Here is a 23596-nt window from a genome sequence, read left to right on the forward strand (position 1 = left end):
TAGCCGTGGCTTTGTAGTGACAGGACTCAGGCAGCTGGGAATCCCGCTTCCTGGTTGGGCATTTTATCCACAAAATAGCACACGCTCACTTAGAAATGTTGGAATATATGGAAAAGGAAAAAGAAGGCAATAAAAGCATCCACCCAGAAAGCAACACGGTTCACGTTCTGATAGATTTCTCCCCCATACTTTCTGTCTATATGTAAACGTACAGTTTTCAGTGGGTTTATACCGATTCTACAGTTTTGTTTCCTGCTTTTTTCACTTCAGTACATTGTATTTCTGTGTCACGAAAGAGTTTAATATTCTTGACAAACAATGTTAAGGCTGGCCTAGCACTCCATGGTATGACCATGCATATTCTTAAGATAAGTTGTCCATTTGGGGATGTTGACACAATTTTCAGTTTTAAAAATCTTTGTCTGTTGAGGTTTTCATTGTAGTGTTAATGAAAATTCTTTGATTTTTAGCGAGATGGAATGTTCCCATAAAATTATCTGCCATTTATATTTCTTTCTCCCATGAATTATTCTTCAGTGCCTTTCCCCCATTTTCCTGTTGAGGTGTCAACACAATTATAAAGGGAGTTGCCATGCTGTATGCTGTTTCCTTCAGCTTCAGCCCAGACCATAACTGAGTTACACCACAGCAGCCAGATTCTGTTAGCCTCACCGGACTCAAGCACAGGAGGAGGACGTGCCCGGTGATTTTGATTCCTCCTTGTCCTTTTGTTTCTTGCTTCTACTTTTCCTTTGAAACTGCCGTGCAAGTTACTGCTGCTATCACGCGCCCTAGAAAGGGTGTCACAGAAAGTCCTCCAACATCACCCATCTGTCTTGGGTCGAAATACTTGAGAAGTGGTGCGCTCTAACATGGGCTTCCGAGTCAGGTAGACCTGGGGCCCCGTTCCCAAGGAGGATGCCCCTCTGCGTTCGGGCTCCATGTTGGTGATGTGGAGACGGCGGTGGTGGCTTGGCAAGAGCACAGCTTCTGGCAAACAGGAAGTACTTCACAAATACCGGCAACTTGCAGTCCGCACTCCACTCTTGAGTCACGATTTTAGACGGCCCCAGCCTAACCCTATCACTTCATAGACTGAGGACACCAGGCCACTTTCAGAGAGCTCCGGATTTGTGACACGGTGCCATGTTGCTTTTTCGTAGGCAGCTAAGCCCCAGAGAGGACGAGTGGCTTGCCCATGATCACAGATTCTTGAAGCACCCCCTCCCCATGTTCAGCTCTCCCTCTGCTCTCCCGGGCTTTGCCAAGTCCGTGCCTGATGCACTAAGCTTTTTCGCCAACACCGTTTATTAACTAGACCCCTTCCACATTTTCAGTCACAGTGCAGACACCCAGCCTACCGAGCCACCCAGGCACCCCTCATGTTCAAAGCTGATACTATTAAGTGTGTACATGTGTTTTGTGGGAGCATGCAAACAGGCCAACCCATAACCGATATATATTTATTGGATTAGGAGAAGCCTTGGGGGATCTTCTCAGGCAAGTTACTGAGCGATTTGGAACATGAAAATAAGTATCGTGAATCCCTGAACAGAAATATTAATTCACCAAATACCCACTGCTCTTACCAGACTCTGAGTAACATTAGCATGAATAAATCAACAAGTGAGCCAGTGAACGAGTGATGAACGAGCTGTGCCTTCCTCATTGTGAACAGTGAAAACCGGCTCAGTTGCTGAGGGGGAGCTAGGTCCCTTAGGCAGTCCCTAGGGCAGGCGGCCCAGGGTCCTGCAGGAACAGCCACACCATCCTGGTAGTTTCATGCCAGGTTGACTTGGTATTCCTGTTATTTTCAACAGGCCTCAGCTGGGGTGTGAGGTCCGAGGCTGCTCCTCTGTGTCCCCCTCTGGGGACCTTCTCTTCTTCCTGCTTATGGAAGTCCGACTTCCACTCACCACATGAAAGTTGCTGCCATCCGCACACAATCTGCCCAGTGGCTTTGTCCTGGGCCCTCTTAGATATTGATTGCAGGATGGTCACATAAAATTATTGGAAATGGCCTATCCACCAGGAAGAAGACAGCCTGTTGTTATGACCAATTTTCCAGGACTGGTAAGCAGATTATTTTCCAATAATTTTAGATGGTGACTCTGGCACAGATTATGCATGAGACCCTGTGGGGCTGGGGGAGGCCGGTTCCACCATCTGTAGCAAAATCAAGGATCAGAATCCTGGGCCATGTTGGCCTCTGGGTTCTGCCACTATTTAAGCAAATCTCTTGCTGCTGCTGCTCTGAGTCTACCAAGGTCCCTAACAGACCGAGCTCCCTTCTCTATTCAGAACCTAGTCTCCTAATCGATTTGCACATCGGTGAAATATCTTCGGCTGGGAGCACAACCTCTTCAGACCCGGCAGTGCGCCCAGTGTCATTGACGTGACTCTCGTGTGCGCTTTCTGAGCATGGCCGTCCCCTTACACCTGACCTCAGTTGAGGGAGCCATGCTCAGGAAAAGCAGACAACTGGAGTTCAGAGTGCTGAAATTCCCAGACACTTGCTTTTGGATCCAGGGCAAGTCACAGATGAGCCCCGCGTTTTGCTCCTCTGCTAAACCAGTCGCGTAGTTTCTATCAGTGAATGAGAAGACTTCAATGAAAGCAGATGAATGGAAATTTCTCATAACATTATAAGAAGCTGTACACGTATCAGGTATTATCATTTGGTTATGCTGATTACTGTTTAGGAGGTTCATCTATGTAGGATGCCTAATTGAAGGTCTGAAATATATACCCAGTGCTTATCAACTGCTAATTCTCTTCACCTGTTGCTCGAAATTTAGACCGTGTTCTTGGCCAGTTGCAATAGGTCTCAACCTTGGCTGCATATTGGAATCACCACAAAATTGTTAAAAATACTGGTGCCTGGGTCTTCTCCTCCCAGATCCTGATTTCATTGATGATGAGGTAAGAGATGATATCTATGTACTACAGAATTTAAAAGCTCCCTGGGTGATTCTCGCGTGCAGCCAAGTTTACAGGCACTTGAGACTTGATGCTCAAAATGTGGAACCCAGAGCAGTTCCAGTGACATCACCTGGGTGCTGGTTCCATTTAAATGGCATTTCCCAAGTGATTCATAGGCATGTTAAAGTTTCCAAAGCATAGTACTGGCCTCTTGGGTTAGAGAAATTTTCTAGATGACCAGAATCGTGTTGTCATTGCTTGACCCTTTGTCTCTTGCCTCTCTCCAGTGCTATTGGACCGGTTAGCACACCTCTGGTTTGAACTGCTGGGATAAGTTGGCTACTGGGGCTGTAGAGATTCAAATCTGCTCTGGGTCTCACCCAAGCCTCCCAGTGCACTCCCACTGTCCTCTCTGACAGTCAGTGATTGAAACTTTGGACCTCCTTAAAAGGGGATGACTGGGCTCATGGGAAGCCTTACCCTACCTGAGAGGTTTCCCTTTGAGTTACAGGGTTTTCTAAGGTCAGATCAGAAAGTAATCTTCAGTCAGGGTCCAGCATTTACCTTCAAAAGACGAAAAACATCTATTGGGTTGCTGTGTTGCATTGCCCTTTTCTGCCAAGAAATGACAAATCAGAGAACCCTAGAGAAGAGGGCATACTAAGGTGTTACCATGTTTAACAGAAAACTATGAGAAAACTGGTTATAGCAAACTCGTGAGTGTTCTATAATGTGAAACTTAGCCCATGGTTCCCCAAAGAGAAACATTCACCCTTTCATTGATCCATCAAATATTCATACCCGCTTCCTTACAAAATGCAGATGGCATGGCCCCTTACAGCTAAGGAGATGTTCTTTCATTAATGCTAAGAACTCACCTTCAAAGAACTTTAGTTCTTTGCTTAAATGGCATCTTATGAAAGAAGTTATTTCCCTGACCTCCTACACAGATCACTCTCTGAGCACTCCTTTTGACCTGTCTTCCCTACTCTGTCTTTTCTCCATAGAGCTTGGCTGGCACGGTGCCCGTTGTGTGACGCCCTTAGAGAATGTAAATCCACAAAGGCAGAGGCAAAATGTTCTCTTCATTGCTGTATGCCAGCACCTACATTAGCATCTGACTCATGGTGGGCACTCAATGGTGTTTGTTGAGTGAATGTTAAGTGAACAGAAGAGAAGGAGGAGACGGGAGATAGCACTTGTTATGAATTTACCGTGAAGCGTACCCAGTATGGGCGCTTTATATATGTTACTTTACTTAACTCTTAACAACATTTGTTCACATCATGTGCAAAGAACTGATCCTGAAAGTAGACTGCCCAAGGTCACAAAGCTATAAAATGGCAGAGCATGTATCAGGATTTGAATTCATGTCTGTTTGGCTCCAAATGACATGTTCCTTCCTCTAAACCAAGGAACAGCTGAAAAGGATTGCTTTGTGTTTGTAAGCAAGGCCAACTTAAAAAGGGACAAGAGTCTTTAGCTTGTATTCTGGATTCTCACCCATGCTTGAGCAACATTTAATTGTATAATTGGATTATGTTGAACCAAAGTGACCAGTGTGAGCAAATGGGCTAATGCTTAGCACCTACTTGGGATTTAATAAAAATCCAGAAAACACTGGATGGATGGATGGATGGATGGATGGATGGATGGATGGAAAGAGAGGGAAAGGCAAGCAATTATAAATGTGTTGCCTATATTGAAAATATATTTGTCCTTGATCTCATTTTAACATTAAATTTATTCCAAAAAAGCATTGAGTGGAATAGTATAAAATTAGGTTGACTCTGTCAGATTCAGGGACCTGTTTGTCATCTTTGCTTAATCCCACTGACATAGGGGTAAAACTGATTTTTTTTAAACCACAGGACTCTCAGTCCCAACTATATATCCAGCATGGGCAGAAACTTCTGGGCTCTGTGAGGCTGACCCTGCCTTCAAACCTATTTAGCACTGGCAAATGTCCCCATGATTGCATTCCTAAACCCCAGGAGAGGAAGGCAAAATTAAGTTGTTGGAGTCGAGTAAATCTACAGATGGAATGATGTGGGAACTGTGGGCAGAGAATAGCAACACACACAGGATTCAGGTATTTCTTCCAACTGTTCACTGCCCAAAAATGGCATTCTCCAAACTTGCACCTGCTGCCCTCTGTAAAACTGGATGAGGTCAGGCTTATTTTGGTTTGGCTTTGGGAACAAACCCTCACATAAAGCCAGTCCTCTCTCCCACGATGTATAACCATGCCCACTCTTAAATTGCAGATCTCCTTAGAGCCCAAGTGCCGCCCAAATATTTGATGAGAGTTTGCTGTGCACTTCCCAGGGGCAGATGTTGGAAAGACAGAAGTGCTATTATAAGATCATGGCTTGAGTTGACGACAGTGAAATTCTTCCTTCCATATAGAGATGGAACAGAGATTCACGAAATGGAAAACACACTGTTGACTCAGAACTTCTAAACCACTGGAAGTTTCTTCTCTCACTATGTTACTCAAGTCTGGCCATCAAATCCCTTAGGTAGACCTTCTCCCAAAGTTAAACATGTTTAAATGGAGACGTGAGATACCATGAAATTCACCACTATAAAACTATCATAAGATAAAGCAGTAAAATAAAAAGTCAAAAATAAAATGTTTCAGAATCACTCGGTTTTTCTTTAAAAGCAGCAGCCCCACTCTCCTGTAGTTTGAGTCTCAGTGGTTGGTGTGGAGGATTTTTGTATAATTGACAGCTCGGCCTTAGCATCTAAAATGACTTCTTCCACCAAGAAAGCCAGCCATCCAGAGTATTGAGTCTGTACAAAAAAGCCTCAGAGGCTCCCTCTTCTGAAAACTGGATGTGATTTTATCCAGATAAGCCATTTCTCTTTGGACAGCCATGCAGGAAGATGGCCAGTGCGCCATCTTGCAGCGTGCTGGGCTGGGCCGGCCAGACCCGCTTCTGAGTGCCCGCAGAGCCTGTTCCAGGAGTGCCTGCCTGCTGCCCGGTGCCCCACGCCAGACCGGCCTCTCCTCACCATCTGCTGTGTGCTGGGCATGGAGGCGGGCCAGGCGAGCCAACAGGTACTCCCTCACATGCTCACCTGCCTGTACCTCACACCGACACACACGGCCAAGTTGGCTCAGGACACCAAACAGATCTGACCACACTCACCCGATTTATTTATGAAGAAGATGAGAGCATCCCCCAGACTCAAAGAAAAAAGTGGACACAACACATAAACGGGAGCCCTCAACATCCCCTGGCAGAGAAGCACACAGCTCAGAGTTAGACCCACCTGGTTGGAGTCCTTGCACTAGTGTCCTTGCACAGGCAGGTCACTTCACTCCTCCAGCCTTCCTTTGTAAAATTAGAAACCGCAATACCTTCAGCACAGAGCTCTTACAAAGAGAAACAAGGGGATGTGTAAGGCGACTGGCATATGTTTGGCACACAACAAAGGGCTGTTCTTGAAACTATTGGGTACGTGAGAGCATGTTGCTGTCCCCACGCTTTGGATATCCATGCTATTTGTTGTCATTAGCAGATGCTAGCAGAACAGACACTGGTCAGACATTTGATACGGTTCAGCCAAGCAGCAACAGGCTTCTCTTCTGCTTTTCACCACGTGCTCTGGGAGTGACAAGTCAAAGAGCTCCTGGTCTGCTCATTGTTTTATCTTTAGGAAGCTTCTCCGTCAGCTGAAGCACCTCTTGCATTGTGTGTTTGTTTGTTTTTGGATGAGGTGCACCAAACTATGGAAGTTTTAGTTAGAAAACGGCTGGTCTCTGGGGCCCCATTGGTTAAGCGTCCAACTTCAGCTCAGGTCATGATCTCATGGCTCATGAGTTTGAGCCCTGCGTCAGGCTCTGTGATGACAGCTCAGAGCCTGGAGCCTGCTTCAGATTCTTGTCTCTCTCTCTCTGTCCCCCACCTCTTGTGCTCATGCACTCTCTCTCTCTCTCTCTCTCTCTCTCTCTCTAACATAAAAACATTTTTAAAAAATTTAAAAAGAAAAGGGCTGGTGTCTCTCTGGCTTCCAGAACATAGTGACTACTTTGTGGGACTCCCTTCTAAGGCAGGCTGAGGAGGGAGCTACAGAAGAGGTCAGGTCCGGGACTGCCAGATGTCATTTTCACAGCCTCTGGGGCACAACAGAACCCCACTGAGAACAAGGTTAAAGGGCGCGGCCTGGTCCCATGTCAGTCAAAGACATTTTTTAAAAAAAATTCCATTGCAACAATGTTTTTAGTGTGAAAAGGGAAAAACCTGGCCTTTCTCATTCAGTCTGTATGGACATCGCAAGATGCTATGTGATAAAAGATTGTGATTATAGACTAGAGACCGTTGTAAGCAGTGGTTCTCAACGTGTGGGCCTGGGACCAGCAGCATCAGCGTCACCAGGGATGCATTTCTCGTCATGAATGCAAGTGCATGTCACAAATCCCATCCCAGACCTGATGAGTCAAAAACTCTGAGGTGGGCCCAGGAAATCTGTGTTTTCACGAGACCTTCCTCCAAGTAATGCTGATGTGGGCTCGGATTCACTGACTACCAGCTCAATGTCATGGTGTTGCCCCAAGTGACTTTAGAGGGAACAAACCTTCCTTAAGCACTTGCTCCCATGTAACCTCTACAAGAATGAGATCTCATCTGTAGACTAGAAAGTTGAGATGGGAGAAGTTGTGATCTGCTCAGAGTCTCACAGCTGATGACTGGAGCCTGGGTTTCTCTAAGACCCAGGTGCAGGAGTAGAATGTAATGGGTGAGAGCCGGGGCTCCGGAGCCACGGTGTCAGGTCGGGAGCCCAGCTATGTTACTTAAGCACTGTGTGGCCTTAGGCAAGTTGTTTGACCTCTCTATGCCTCCATTTCCTCATCTGCAAACTTCTACTCTTATGTGGGTTTGGGGAAGATTCAATAAGATAATTCATGCAAGGCCTTGGAGCATAGAACGAACACCCAATGGGTGATACTTTTATTATAGTTGCTATACTGCTCTCAACATGGCAGAGTGTAAAACACACAGCCTTGGCCCTTGGGTTTCTTCCTTGGCATTGAGCAAAGTGAGAGCCTCACGGTGCCAATAAAACAGTCAACAGCTCCCCTCTTACCCCAATAATCAGAGGCCACCCATTCCAGCCCCAACAGGCCCCAATATTTACTTCACTCTCATAAAATAGCTGCTCCATTCCCTTGCCTGCCCCCCCGCGTGGAGACATCACGTGCAATGCCCAGCTATACATAGCCCGGGCCTCATTTGAGGGTGGTGGAAAGTGACAGGAGATTACCGGGGATAAACATCAGCTCTCCGGTTTCAAGGGAGGACACACAGTTGTTGAATTGCTTGACACGTTGCCAGATGGTATCAGGGACAGTGGGTGAAAACAGTTTGCTTCTTGGCTTACATGGGAAGAACAGGATTGCAGCCAGGGTATTTTTAATGACTGGCCTGAGGGACGTTCACTTGGAGCAAAGATCAGTGATACTTTTCCCCAGGCTCCTCAGTCCTCCCTTTTCTTCGGATTCTTGACTTTACAGAAGGTATCCCCCACACACACTCAGTTCCCTTTAATGGAGCCACTGTCTTTCCTCTGTTACCCCATGCCTTCCCCACCTTCCCACTGACCATGAAATGCAGTATGAATGTAGCTTTCTTCAATCAGTCCCTGGAGGTGAGGCATGCCACAAAGGGACTGGACTTGGAGGGACAAATATGGGGCCCTGGTGTTCCGCATATGCTGTCCTGAGGCCCACGGGACGTGCCCCACACGACGTGCCCCCCAGTGCTGCTGTGCCACTCTCTCCTACCTTTCATGGGCAAACTTCTTAAACAAGTGATCCACACCTGCTCTAACATGTCCTTGCCACCCACTCAAATGCTTAACTCCCAGTGCTTTGGCTCCTGGCCCAGCTCTTCTCTAAAAGGTCACCAGTGACTTACCAGTCCTGAAAGGAGACCTCATGGTGGTCCTACTGTCCATGACTCCTCCCTGCAATATTCGAACCGACCACCTGCTTCTTCTCAAGCCACTCTCCTCTCATGACTTTGGAGTCACTACACTCCCTGTCCTTCTCTGATTTCTGCCCCCTACTCCTCTCCACCTCCAGAGCAGGCTCCTCTGTCTTCCTGCTCTTGCTTCCTATGAGGTGGTCAGTCTTTGACCCTGTGGTTTCCTTACCCACTGTTGTCCCTGAAGATGCCACCCACCCTTAAACTTCCACCTCTCACCTCCACCACTCCATTTGGGCCCTCTCCCCCCTGAGCGCCAGCTTGACACCTCGAGCTCTTGGCTGGACTTTGCCATGAACGCATTGCATCTAAATCCAAGCTGAGAACCCTGCCTCTGGTTCTGGCATGCCCTCCTGATGCCATTGTTTTGTCCTTCACCCCGTTCCCTGGCTGGAGACCCTGGAGTCATCTTGCCTCCTCTTTTTGTGTGGTCTCCCTCCCTTCTCTCTCCAAAGCCATGGAAGAGTGGCCAGTCTGATGGACTCTTCGCTTGTAGCATCACCACTCCACCCACTGCTGCTGCCTCAGTCTAAGATCAGTCATCTCCCATGCAGACAATGGCATCAGCCTCTCAGCTGGTCACCTTTCCTTTCCACTCTTCTTTCTGTCTGTCCGGGCTATGCCCTCAGATCAACCCTCCTCAAGCTCAAATTAGTCATATCGTTCTCTTACCCAAACACCCCCAACTCAGAACTGCTCGTCCTAATATTCACATCCTTTACACTCTTTCTCTTGTGTACCTTAAATACACCACTCCATTCAGTGCCCTCAAATAAGCTTTCTGTTCAAGTAAGTCAGCCTCTTCTACACTCACTCTGCACGTCTGCATCTCCAAACCTCCACTTCTGCCATTTTGTCTTCCTGAGATGCCCTCGCTGCTCTCCTCTGCCTATCCACACACTTCTCCTTGTTCAAAGTCTAGTGGGCCTCTCCTTTTCCAAGCAGCCTCCTCTTTCATTCATTCATTTACTTAAAAAACAAATGGTGTTTTTATCTACTAAAAGGTAGAGATGTAGTTCCAGCTCTTCTGATACTTCAAGGAAAGTCAGAAATTTCCTTATGAAATTTCCATAGGAAAGTGCTTAATTGAGAAATTTGTGCACCATATTGTACAGATGGTACCTACCATAGTCCCTTAAAATTGCAATTTATAGGTTACTTCATGTGCAACATGGATGTGAAATAGTAACATATTCAATGTGCGGATACAAAAGACAGTAACTATTCTACTTTTCAGAACAGATTTTGGCTGTATAAATAGATTTTCCTGAAAATCAGGAGATGAATGTGATATCCTATGAATTTGGGATTTAAATGATAGGCGAAAAGTATGGCAGTGTTTATCATATTTTCATTTTACAGATGAATTCAGTAATATAACACTTCCATCAGTTAATGTAACCAGATGACTTCAGTATATCTTATTTTTGTTTTATGAAAATATTCAATGAAACAATTATTATTAAGATATAACTGCCATATAACATTGTATTTGATTTAGGTATACAATATAATGGTTTGATACATGTATATATTGTGAAATGATCACTGTGGTAAGTTTAGTTAACACATCCATCACCACAAATAGTTGCTAATTTTTTCCTTGTGAGAACTTTCAGATCTATTCTCTTAGCAACTTTCAGACATACAATACAGTATTGTATATATATATATATATATATATATATACTTATATATATAGTACAGTATTATATATATATATATATACAATACAGTATTATATATAAAATAAACATATATAATATATATGTAAATATGGATAATATATATACAAAACTATACCCATTATGCTCTATATTACACCTCCAGGACTTATTTGTCTTATTAGTGGACATTTGTACCTTTTGACCCCCTTCATTGATTTCAGCCACCCCCCTCCCCGCCACACCACCTCTGGCAACCACCCATCTGTTCTCTGTATCTATGAGTTCAGTTTTGTTTTTGGATTCTACATTTAGATGAGATCATACCAAAAGCAGGGAACTAATGTTTTTTGAGATCCATTCTGGTCAGGTACTATATTGAGGAGAGTATGGGGAGAAAAACAGAAGTGGACAGAGAGCTGACAGGCTATCAAATGAGTAGGTATAGACAAATGATTGTGTAGGTTGAGGTATGCTTATGAACTGAGAAAGAGGTATGAAGGAGAAGCCCAGGCTTCCTTGGACAAGAGTACAGAAGGCACCCAATTCAGATTGGGGGTCAGGGGGTGCCTTTTGAGAAACTGACATTTACGTGTAGACTTCAAGGATAGTAGAAGTTGATAGGGGTGCCCGGCGGCTCAGTTGGTTAAATGTCCGTCTTCAGCTCAGGTTGTAATCTCTCAGTTCATGGGTTTGAGCCCTGCATCAGGGTTCTGTGCTGACAGCTCGGAGCCTGGAGCCTGCTTCGGATTCCGTGTCTCCCTCTCTCTCTGCCCCTGCCTCTCTCTCTCTCTCTCTCTCTCTCTCTCAAAAATAAATAAAACATTAAAAAAAAATTAAAAAAAAAGTATTAAAAAAAAAAAGGTTAGTAAGAGTTGGTGAAGTATGAAGGAAAGGCTCTTCTTGGAAGAGGGGTGGGGGCGTGGAAGCGGGGCACATTCCGTGCCTTTGTGTGACTAGAACCAGGCATTTCTGGCAGACAGCTGCGGCCGGTGCCCAGCCTTGGGCGTGGGGACACAGCTGAACGAGGATACCCTGTACAAAGACCTCCTGAGGCAGGAGACAGCTTGACGTTTTGAGGAACTGAAGAAGAGGGTATTAAGTAAGAGGCTGAGTGGCCCCAAATGAGGTTGGAGAGTCAGGCAGGCCAAACTGGGCAGGGCCCTGTTGGCCACGTTAGGGATTTGAGAGTTCATTCTGAGTGTGTGGAAGTTAAATCCACGCTGCTTATCACAGCCCCCACTAGGCTCTGCATGGTTTGACCTCCCTGCTCACAAGCTCTAAGTCTCCATAACCCTTGTTTTCTTTAGTACCTACCAGGTAATTTTTCATTAGCTTCTCCCTTAATGAAATCACACGGTCCTTGATGCTCTAACATGCCTTACACACTTTTGTTTAGCACGTACCTTGATCATAGCAGGTCCTCAATTCATAGTTCTTGCTTTCTTTCCATTCCAGTCCATTCGGCTTTGATCCTTTGGAATTGGCACAAGGTCCAGAACCTTATCCAGCTGTCATAATATTAAGAACAAAATATAACATTTATTTGGCACTTACCGCATGCCCAAAGCTGTGTCAACAACTTTGCATGCATTATCTCATGTAATCTTTACAACAGCCTTGTGAAATAGGCTGTAATCATCCATATTTTATAGCAGAGTCACAGCACGTAGGGCCAAGTCAGGAATCCAGGTCGCTGATGCCAAGTGCTGTATTCTTAATGACTGGGATAAACTATTTAAAGAAGAGACTCATTAATTCATTTAAAGATGAGATCTACTTTGATTCCATCAATACAGAGGTAACACTGGTGTAATAAATATCTATACAATGCAATATAAAGATAGAAAGGGTATACTATCATATATGCTTATTTACACTGAATTGTGCATATTATTTAGTACAACTTTTTTTTTTTTTTATGAAGTTAGTTTTGTACTCAAAAGAATCATCTGGGGTGTCTGCACGGTTCAGTCAGTTAAGTGTCTGACTCTTGATCTCAACTCAGGTCTTGATCTCAGGGTCATGAGTTTGGGCCCCGTGTTGGGCTCTGTGCTGGGTGTGAAGCCAACTTAAAAAAATAAAAAAATAATAAAATTAAATTAAAAAAAAAATAGAATCATCTGTGGTCAAAGCAAATCCTAATGTTTCTGGAAAGAACAAGCATTGCACCAGTGCCCAGGACTGCATATGCCAACCAATAAGAGATGACCCCAGTCTCTAGGACAGACGACAGAGAAGTAACCAACCAACCAAACTAACAAAACCAGCAGGAGAAAGATGATAAGTCAACAGGAGAAAATTGCAGTCAGATGGGATGAGAGTATTCCAGTTTTCTTGGAATTTAGGAGACATATTGACTCTATTTTTTTCTCTTCCTCATGTTTGTAACTCTTAATCACTGTAATTAGTGACAATTGCCTCTTCCCACTTTGGCTCAGAAGTCCCTTGAACTTATGAAGTGCATGGGCCCATCCATCCATTCATCCAAAGCATGCCGAGTATCTCTAAGGAGCTAGATGAGAGACCCAAGGCACAATATGGGGTCCTTCCCCTTAGGGAGGAGAGATGGACAAAACAGAAGAGACTTAGACATGACTCTGACTGCAAAATAAGTGTCAGAGAGCCACGCCCCTGCCATGGGCTATTGGAATTCACAGAAAGGAGGCTGGAGTGAAAGATGAGCCTGGAGCTGGCTTTACAGCCAGGGGCGCCAAGGCTGGCAGCAGCTGAGAGAGCGCAGTGAGCTGGGCTGCTGGAGAGTGGGGAAAGGAACATATGAGCTGGAGATTTAGGATCAGAGCAAGGGCGACGCAAGATGTTGCCAAGTGCGAGAGGCAAACGATGTCCGGCCAGCCCCCATCAGCCTGGCAGGGATTCTCGGTCCTGGGGGGACTGGGTCATGTCAGGACTCAGCCCGGGGGGGGGCCCGGACTTTCACCACAGACGTTCTCCCCCAACCCAGTTTCACTGCTCTCTCTTGGGTTGCTGCCAGCCCCGGCCACCCTTGGCTCAACCCATGAGGGGTGCTTGCGAGGGTTGATGGGAGCGATGACAGAGCTCAAGTGGGCAGGCTTTGGGCCTAATCAGGGTGGGAGGCGAGAGTGACAGACACTGCCGGGACTGTGCCAAGGAGGAGGTGGGCAGGTCTCAGCTAGCACGGGTTTCTGGCCCATCTGTGAGTGCCAGCTCTGTCCATCCATCTGATCCTAGGACAGTGACCGGCTATGCTTAGTTAAACAGGAAACCCAAGAAACAGAACTCAGCTTATCTGAGATAGCACCTCTCACTCATATAGGTTCAAAAGTCACATATAAATATCAATAAAGTAATTGGAGGCCACGCTTTTCATGCCTGGGTTTTTGCATCGGCCTAAAACCCAACAAAACACGGTGGCATATACGTAGGAGAGGTCAGTTAAAACTTCTGTTTCATTGTCATAGTTAATGTCTTATATTCTTACTATTATTAATATGTCTCTCCTATGCCTGAGGTAGAGGGGTCAACAGAGCCACGCGTGGGCCTGAGGGTCACAGGTGAAAAAAATTACACCGTATCACTTTTGGATCAACTGACAATCATTTATAGCAGTGCTTTCTAGAGTGTAGTGTGAAATCTGCTGTGTCAGAATCATGAGATGTGGTAGTGTGGCTTGTATAAATATAAATTTCTGAGCCCCACCCAGCTCTGTTCTCTACTTTCTGGTGCTGAGGCTCAGGAAGCCCCATTTTAACTGGTGATTTAAATGCATGCTATACTTTAAGAGCCACTGCTAACGGCTCCTGCGGTAGGAGTAGGGAAACTTAATAGTATCATTATTAACTTTGCATGATAGACAAGGGGGCATTTAAATCAACATTTTGATAGCACTAAGCAGGACAGAGTGGCTTATAATGAAAACCAGAAAACTCTTTCAAAAATGACCTTGTCTAATGAATTGAATGCAATAGGCTAAAGCCAAGTGACTTTCCAGAAATATTAGCCTGTTTAAGTATTGCAGGAAAGCTCAAGATGAGTCATAACATAAACACTGATAATGATGTCTTTCACCCAAAGCCTGCTTTCCCTATTCTCAGCCAAAATCCAAGAAAGGAGAGAAACTGCCCTAGGGGCAGGTGGTGCCATTTGTTGTCTGCCCCTCCACCCGTGGTCACCAGGGACACTCCACAGAGCAGCTTCTGTGCTTCCCACCAATATCCTTAGCTTTAAAGGAACAGAAGTATTTAGCAGCAGAGAGAAAGAAAGAAAATGGCAAGGAAGAGTGAAGAGGCAAAGAAAGCCCTCAAAGAAGTTATAAGAGGAAAGGAAATCCAAGGGAAAAGACAGATGCCGGGAAAAATGAAGGCAGATGTAGGAATGAAGAGAAAATGAGAGAAGCAACCACAGAAGAAGAAGTAGAGGGATTATAGCACAAACTGCAGAGCCAAATAGATCCAGGATCACTCCACAGAGAAAACAGGAAATACTAAAGGGATGTGCACAAAGGGGCAGAACTGCAAAATGTGTGCAGCAAAAACTGATAGAACGGAAAGGAAAAGTAGACCAAGTCCTAAGATTGAGAACAAGGCGTAGGTGTCTGCTTTTGCCACTTTTATTGAACATAATGCTGGAAGCTCTTGTCAGTGCCATAAGGAAACCCAAAAAAAGAAAGGCATACAGATATGGGGAAAAAATTGTCCCTCTTTGTGAATGACATGATTGTCTACATAGAAAAATCCAAAAGAATCTGCAAAGAACAAAACAAAAACCTCTTAGCATTAATCACAATTCAGCAGGGTTGCAAGATACAAGATAAACATAGAAAAAGCAATTATATACCTATTTACCATCAATAAGCACATGACCACCAAAATTTAAAATGCTATTAATAATCACTCAAAACATTTAAATAATTAGGTATAAATCTAACAAGACATGCATACATCTTGTGTGCTAAAAATTACACAATGCAGATGAGAGAAGCCAAAGCAGATCTAAATAAATGGAGAGGCATACCATACTCCTGAGTTGGAGGACAACATAGTAAATATGTCACTTCTTCCCATGTTAATACACAGATTTAAAGATTCAATGCAGGGGCACCTGGATAGCTCAATTGGTTAAGCATCTGACTTCAGCTCACGTCATGATCTTGCGGTTTGTGAGTTTGAGCCCTATGTGAGGCTCTGTGCTGACAGCTTACAGCCTAAAGCCTGCCTCAGATTCTGTGCCTCCCTCTCTCTCTCTGTCCTTCTCCTGCTCATGCTCTGTCTCTCTCTCAAAAATAAACATTAAAAAAAAAAGTTTCAATGTAATTCCTATGAAAATCCTAGAAATATTTTTTTTACAATTAGATACAAGATTATTCTAAAGTTTATATGGAAATGCAAAGGAACTAAACTAGCTAAAACAATTTTGAAAAAGAAGAATCATGTGGGAAGAGGCAGTCTACTCACCTTCAGGAGCTATTATATAGTTACCGTAATCAAGGCCATGTGGTATTGACAGACATATGAGAGAAAACAGCAATAGATCCACATAATTGTGTCAAGTGATCTGTGACAAAGGTGTAAAAGCAATTCAATGGGGGAGAGATGGCCTTTTCAACAATGGTGCTGGCCAAAAAACAAAAAAGAACAAGATAAATCTCACACGTTACTGAAACGTAGCTCAGAATGGTTCATGAACCCAAAAGTAAAATTAAAACTATAAAATGTTTAGAAAAGGAATTAGGAGAAAATTTCAGGATATAGGGCTAGACAAAGAGTTCTTAGACTTAACACCAAAGGCACAATCCATAAATGGAGAAACCGATAAATTGGACTTCATCAAAATTGAAATGTTTTCTTCTGTGAAGGACCCTATTAACAGGATAAAAAGATAAGCTACAGAGTGGGAGAAATGTTTGTAAACCACATCTCTGAAAAAGGACTAATATTAAAAGAGCTCTCAAAACTCAACAATCAAAAACAACCTGTTTTAGTAAATAAGCAGAGACATGAATAAGGATTTCATGGAGAAAGACATATAGATGTCAAATAAGCACATGAAAAAAATGTTCAGCCTCATTAGACATTAGGGAAATGCAAATTAAAGCCATAACGAAATATCACTACACGTCTGTAAAAATGGCTAAAATTACAAATAGTGACAACTCCAAATTCTGGCAAGGAGGTGGGAGAATGAGACAGCTCATCACTGCGTTGCTGGTGGGAATGTCATGTGGTACAGCTACTCAGGAAAACACTTCGGCAGTTTCTTTAAACATTAAGCATGCAGTTGCTATACCCAGAAACCACACTCCTGAGCATATATCCTAGAGTAATGAAAACCAACCTTCACAAAAAGCCTGTACATTAATGTTTATAGCAACTTTATTCATTATAGCCCCAAACTTTAAACAACCCAGATGTCCTTCAATGGATGAATAATTGACCAACTGTGGTACTTCTATACCATGTAAATACTACTCAGCACATAAAAAACAAATGACCTTTTGATATACATAAGCATCTGGATGAATCTCCAGAGAAATATGATGAGTTAAAGAAACTACTCCCAAAAGGCTACATACTATGTGATTGATCTTAGGTAACATTCTTCAAATGAAAAGGTTGTAGAAATCTTTTTAGGGAGGGGATGAGTTTGGGAGAAAGAGGATGTGACTATAAAGGGGTAACATGAGGGGTCCTTGTGGTTATGGAAATGTTCTGTATCTTGACTACATTAAAGCCAATGTCTAGTTTGTGATATTGCACTATCATTTTGCAAGATGTTACTTTGGGGGAACCTGGGTAAAATGTGCAAGGGATCTCTGTATCATTTCTTAGAATTGCACATTAATCTATAATTACCTTTTTTAAAAAGTTTAAAGAAAGGGGTGTCTGGGTGGCTCAGCCGGTTGAGCATCCGGTTCTTTTTTTTTTTTTTTTAATTTTTTTTTTAACATTTATTTATTTTTGAGAGAAAGAGACAGACCACGAGGGGGGGAGGGACAAAGAGAGGGAGACACCAAATCGGAAGCAGGCTCCAGAGCCGGATGCGGGGCTAGAACTCACGAACCCGTGAGATCATGACCTGACCCGAAGTCAGACATTCAACCTACTGAGCCACCCAGGCGTCCCTGAGCATCCGGTTCTTGATTGTGGCTCAAGTCATGATCTCACGGTTCGTGAGATCAAGCCCCATGTGGGGCTCTGTGCTGACAGCATGGAGTCTGCTTGGGATTCTCTCTCTCCCCCTTTCCCTGCCCCCTTCTGGCTCTCACTCTCTGTCTCAAAATAAATACATAAACATTTTTTTTAATTTAAAGAAAAGTGACATTAATGTTTCATGATCTCTCTAGTATCTCCTTCACTGTTTCTATTTAAGCTTCCATTCACCAGATGGCAGGACATAGATCTCTGTCAGTTGAGGGTTTCCCTGCTTCCTTAAATCTGAGTTTCAGGAAGATTCACGTGATGCCAGTCCTGTGCTGGTGTCCAGCCATCTGTCCACCTAGGACCCTGCTGCACCCTTTTCACTTTTGGGGCTGATGGTTCCATTCTGGTCCTCTACTGGTTCTTTTTCTCAGTGGGCTGTGGGAAAGCGTCAGAAGCCGTCTTGGGTCTATTGGCCAGATACACCCAGTGGGCATTTCAACTCCACAAGCCCAGGGGCTGAAGGAACCCAAGGACCATGCTTGAGTATTGGGGATACAGGTCTCCTTCATTTTAAGGTTCCTCAGCTTTTTCAGGGATGAGAGGGAGGATTTAGATAAGGCATGGTTAAGTGACCACAAAGTGTACCTTGTGATATCTTGTGTCCCCACCTGACTCCATGTTTGGTTGGTGGCAAGGGAAGGGCTCTGGGCCCATTGTCATGTACCTGCGGCTGTCCAAATACTCCTTGCTTCCTTTTTGATTTTTCTTTCTCTCAGTTCAAACTTGATCTACCTCAAGGGCAGAGGAGGGTGTGAGACAGTGGATGTACTTCCAAATCCTATATCTTAGGTCTGGTCCTCATATTTTTTCTCCTAAGTTCTCAGCATTCTGCTAAACCATCCTTCTCCTGGGGTATGGCATGGAATCTCTTTGTTGCTGCTTGAATTGGTCAGAGTAACAGGACGTATGGAGGACAGTCTTCTTGTCGTTATGTCAGAATATTATCCCGTAACATATTGTACCATCTTTCTGCCCTTGGTCCCCTTACTGTCTGCCTTGTCTTTCCCTTCAGCTTGTGGCCCAGGTCCTGGAACATAAAGATATAGGCTTTGTGATGGTGGATGCCAAGAAAGAAGCCAAGCTTGCCAAGAAACTGGGTAAGTGGGACTTCTTTAGGAATACCAGGAAGAAACAAATGTGTCTTGCAAAAAAAAAAAAAAGTACAGTTTCATTTCTTCTTGCATGGTAACTGGACTATTTTTCAATGAATACAAAACAATTCTGCACACCTTAGTCTTGGGTTGGGGATGAGTTTCATGAAAGTAGTGAATGAATTGAATTGAATTGAATGATTTCACATGAATCATCAAATATATCTTGAATTGAATGATTTCACATGAATCATCAAATCTATCTTTGTATCACCATAGAAATTGGCATCAAAGAAGTCAAACCTTTCTTTTCAGCTCCTAGAACAGGCTAAAAGCCTAGCCTCTTCATCTCACTGCCATGGTTATCTCTCTGGAAGAGAGCAAATCTCTCCTTCCATCATCTATTATTTCCTTATCTCTTGGCTGAAGCAGCCAACACAAGATAACGTTAATAGTAGTGACCCTGGGGTCCCAGTGGTTTCTAAATGTAAAGCTAAACCCCAGCTGGGCATTATCATTAAGGGCAAGAGGGAGGATTTAGAGGCAGCATGGTTAAGTGACCACACAGTGCGTGTTGTGATCTCTTGTGTCAATATGTCACGCTCAAGTTCAAGTGCACTTTAAGACGCTCACACCCCTAATCCCAAGGAGAGACAATATGGGTAGCTCCTCTGGTTTCCCAACACCCACACACATGTACTGCCCATTTTGCCTTTTCTGCATGACCAGTGAAGAATGGCTATTTAAATATAGCAGGAGCTTATAAAACAGGACCTTTGAAGAAAGGTTAATTGGATTTGGGGTAGTAAACGCAGGGGGGGAAAAGATTAGTGGCTTCAGGTACACGAAGGTTCATTATCTTAGAGCATTACAAACAACTGTTCTCTATTTTATTTTCAAGAAGACCAGCTTTTTTTTTTTTTTAAGATTTAAATTTTATGAGATTGTATTTAGGTTAGACACAAGGAAGAACTCATGGTTATAAAACGATAGCAGATTATTAAGAATGTCTGGGGTATTTCTTTCCCTGGGGATAAATTAAGGAATATTTTCCCCCTTTGGTCGGGGGAACAGAGTATGTTAAACTGCTTCCCTAGTCAAAAGCAATTTAATGACTTTTTTCTCTGCCCCCAGATTCTATTGCTACCCTAGTCTTCTTTCCCATTGCTTTCATGGAAAGTTGAATTTGAGAGAATTTCCAGTAAATTTAGTTAGAGGAAAATACTAGTATTCCAGTGATCTAAGAATTTAGGGTGGTGGGAGGGAAATGCTGGACAAGCTTTTATAAGAGTGGACCAGTGGGTATTCTCAAGTGGACAGAGCTTGAAAAATCTAAACGAACTTTTCTCTACATTCAGCCTGGAGGAATTGGAGCAGATTCTCTTGGACTGTTTGGCTCTCAGAGTTTACAGGACAGTGATATTTTGTGAACCTGCTCTTTCTTCGTCATCCTTCCTTCCATTTGCCTGAGTTTGGTCTCCATCAGGCTATGCCTGAACTACTACAAAAGTCTCCTAACTGGTTTCACTCAGAGAAAACTCCAACATCAGGACACTGGCTGATGTTCCCAAGTTACCCGTTGTTGTTGGTCATTGCTGGCCTCAAGGATACTTGACACCTTGACCCTTTAGATTTACAAATGGTGCTCCAGAATGTGTCTGGGGTTTTTCAGATGTGCCCTGGGACACAGCAGGCAGTGGGCCAGCCTCCTCTTCTCTAGAGGCTCTACAGGAGAGTTCCTTTGGAGAAAGCATTCTCCAGCTAATAGAGAGTTTGAAAACAATTAGTCTAAGGAATTAAGGATGCCATGCAGTTGGACTAAATGCCAGCCTGAGTTATTTAGCATTCCTGGAGGGAAACATAGTTTTCCAGCGAACATTTGTTAAAGTGCATAGCATTACGCCAGCAGCAATGGAGGGCAGAAAAGAGGCAGAACTTTCCCTTGCAGCATTATCAGCTAACTGGGAAAAGATGTGCAGAATTCAGCCACGATAGAAAAGCAAGCCGCTCATTCTGGCCACAGACATTTATGGGGTGCCTGATGTGTCCAGGCTCTGTGCAAGCTTCTGGGGACACCAAGGTGACAGTGGTCCTGCCTTTGGAGACCTTACTGTTCCAGTGAGTACCTGTAAATGAAGCTGAGAGAAGAGTAATGGTGGTGAGAGAGATTGGAGTGGCCTTCTTGGGAAAGATGAGTCCTAAGCCGAGATCCAAAGGAACTGACCAGGATGAGAGCAGGGTTGGAGGTCACTCCAAATTTGAGGAACCAGGAGAACATCTGTGTAAAGAACCACACTCTGTGACTTTTCCTTTACACACTCTTTCACATCAGCATGAGGGCAAGAAGGAGGGAAGCACACAAAGAGAGCGGGTCTACCCAAGGGAGAATGTGAAGGGTAGGATTGGCACTAGGTCATGGAGGGACTGGAATGCCGGGCTAAAAGGAGTCAAGTGGGCACTGAAACATTTTATAGGGAGAATGAGGTTGGCAGCATATTTGGAAAATGAAAGCAGTGGTAGGGTAGAGAATAGATTTTTCTATCAAGTTAAAGTCCAGGTGGGGCCATTGGTTCTTGACTATTTCAATTTAAATGTGTACTTAGGGTGTCCTTTACAGGGGTGGTTTCAAGGGGAACTGATCCTGAGGTTAATGCTAGCTCCATAGATCTTGAGCCAGACTTCAGCCCGGGGGATGACTTTTCTTGCATCAGGATGACCTTGTCTTGGGGACTCTTTGTTTCTTCCAGGTTTTGACGAAGAAGGAAGTCTGTATGTTCTTAAGGGCGATCGCACAATTGAGTTTGATGGTGAATTTGCAGCTGACGTCCTGGTGGAGTTTCTCCTGGACGTAAGCATTTATGCACAGTGGCCCTGCTTGGAGCTGTTTGGGTTCAACTACAGGGGGATGTAAAACCCCAAAGTAAAAACAGAGTAGCTGGATAATCTGTCCTGGTCTAAGACAGATTCCTCATGCTTCACAAAAAACCTGGGAGTACCTACTTCACAGTGCTATTTTCTACTGGGAAGCTGGCCCTTAAGTTACCTTAGAAACTGTTTTATTAGTGACCAGAGGGTCACTAATCGGGATCGTGTAGGCAACACATTAGTTTTCTTAGCAGTTATACACCAGGAGCCCCTGACGCCCCCTTGGCTTTGCTCCAGGGCTTCTGGAGAGAGTGGGAAAGAGAGATGGGTAATCACTTAGAGATAGAATAACAATCAGCTGAGGGTGGCAGGACTAATGAGCCCCCGATATCATACTCCCTTTCAGCCACAGAAGCACGACACTATAGATCCATATGCTCAGGCAGATAGAGGAACAGACATTATAAAAAATATGTTATCCATAAATAAACTCACACTTTCAATAATAGCTGTGAAGTCGAATGCTTTCAAACAGATACCTGTACAGGTAAATGACATCTACGCTGGTGATTTCCTATCTACCAGCTAGTGCACAGTGGCCTGTGGCCTTTTCCTCACGGCCTCAAAAACCCAGAAAGAGTGAGTCAAAAGAGAGTTGAAGGCCACCTCCTGCAAAAAAGCGCCCAAGAGTCTCTCGGCTCTCTCATGGACCCATACCTACAAGCCCTAAAAATGTGAAGGAGGCAACAGAAAACTCTGGGTCAACCCAGCACTGGCCCATCTCTGTCAGCCAAGTGGAGGCTTCTAGATGCACGTAATGGAAACCAAATTCTGCTACCTAGAAGCACAAATGGAAGGGCAGAGAGAGGGCAGATTTTAGACTTATTGACAAATCACAGGTAGTCTGCTTTTCAGAGTGTTGGTTTTGTCCTCCAGCTGACTCTTCTCAGGTTGGTTACAAGAAAGCCAGTGGCAGGAGCTGATACTCACATCTCATTCATATGCAATGGGAGGTAAGGGAGGGGGGGGGTGCGGGGAGGATCTGGCTTCCTTTGTTCTCTTTAAAAGAAAGGAGAACTTTCCCAAAGCTTTTAGCAAATCTGCCCCAAGAGCCATTGGCCAGAATTGAGTCACAGACTATTCCAAACTCAATAGAGGAGGAGACAGAGAGAATTGCCCAGTCGACCTACTCCTGAGTTAAGTCCATTCCTCAGAAGGCGCTGCCGCTGTGCTCACTGGGGATGCATGCGGTCCACAGCTTCCTGCCAAAGTAGCTTACATGTGTGCCTGATTTCCCCACTGAGGAAGGAACAGTTCTCTTGTTGGAACATATTTCATACACGTGTGTGTGTGTGTGTGGCATTCTAGCTAATTGAGGATCCCGTGGAGATCATCAACAGCAAACTAGAAGTCCAAGCCTTTGAACGCATTGAGGACCACATCAAGCTCATTGGCTTTTTCAAGAGTGAAGACTCGGAGTGTAAGTTGTCTGTCAGCCCCATCTGGGAGTCTAAAGCCTAGATTCCCAACCAGATATGTTACATGTCGCCCATAAAGAAGATGGGCTACCAGCATATCCTGTGCTGGGTGGGATGGAGGGAGAATCTTTCTTGCACCCTCTGCCATGGGTGGGACCCATGTCCAAGAATTATGCAAAACAGGCAAGGATGCTGGAAGAGCATTAAGGTTGGGGCCATGTTCCCTGATCTTGAAGCGGGGAGGTGAGTGCTTTACAGAAGAGAGAAAAGTCTCCCTCCCCTTTTTCCACCTGGCCACCTACCAGTGGGACTCTCCCCTAAAATAAGTAAATAGTGGGCTCTCTCTCCGTGACGTTAGCCCCTCCTGTGGTCACCGGTTGGAGAGCTTCTCAGTCACTT

At 44.4% G+C, this 23596-nt stretch overlaps 1 protein-coding gene across 1 annotated transcript in view; it reads left to right on the plus strand.

The window, feature by feature from the left end:
• Window positions 1-23596, plus strand: part of CASQ2 (calsequestrin 2) — a 63822-nt gene that overhangs the window by 4356 nt on the left and 35870 nt on the right. The window contains exons 2-4 of the mRNA XM_019457942.2: window positions 18776-18860; window positions 21602-21702; window positions 23088-23199. Coding sequence (XP_019313487.1) covers window positions 18776-18860; window positions 21602-21702; window positions 23088-23199 — 298 coding nt within the window. The remainder of the gene's footprint in view (window positions 1-18775; window positions 18861-21601; window positions 21703-23087; window positions 23200-23596) is intronic.

The sequence above is a fragment of the Panthera pardus genome, unplaced genomic scaffold (assembly GCF_024362965.1).
Source record: "Panthera pardus isolate Hobbes unplaced genomic scaffold, ASM2436296v1 HiC_scaffold_11, whole genome shotgun sequence".
In the NCBI taxonomy this organism is placed as follows: domain Eukaryota; kingdom Metazoa; phylum Chordata; class Mammalia; order Carnivora; family Felidae; genus Panthera; species Panthera pardus.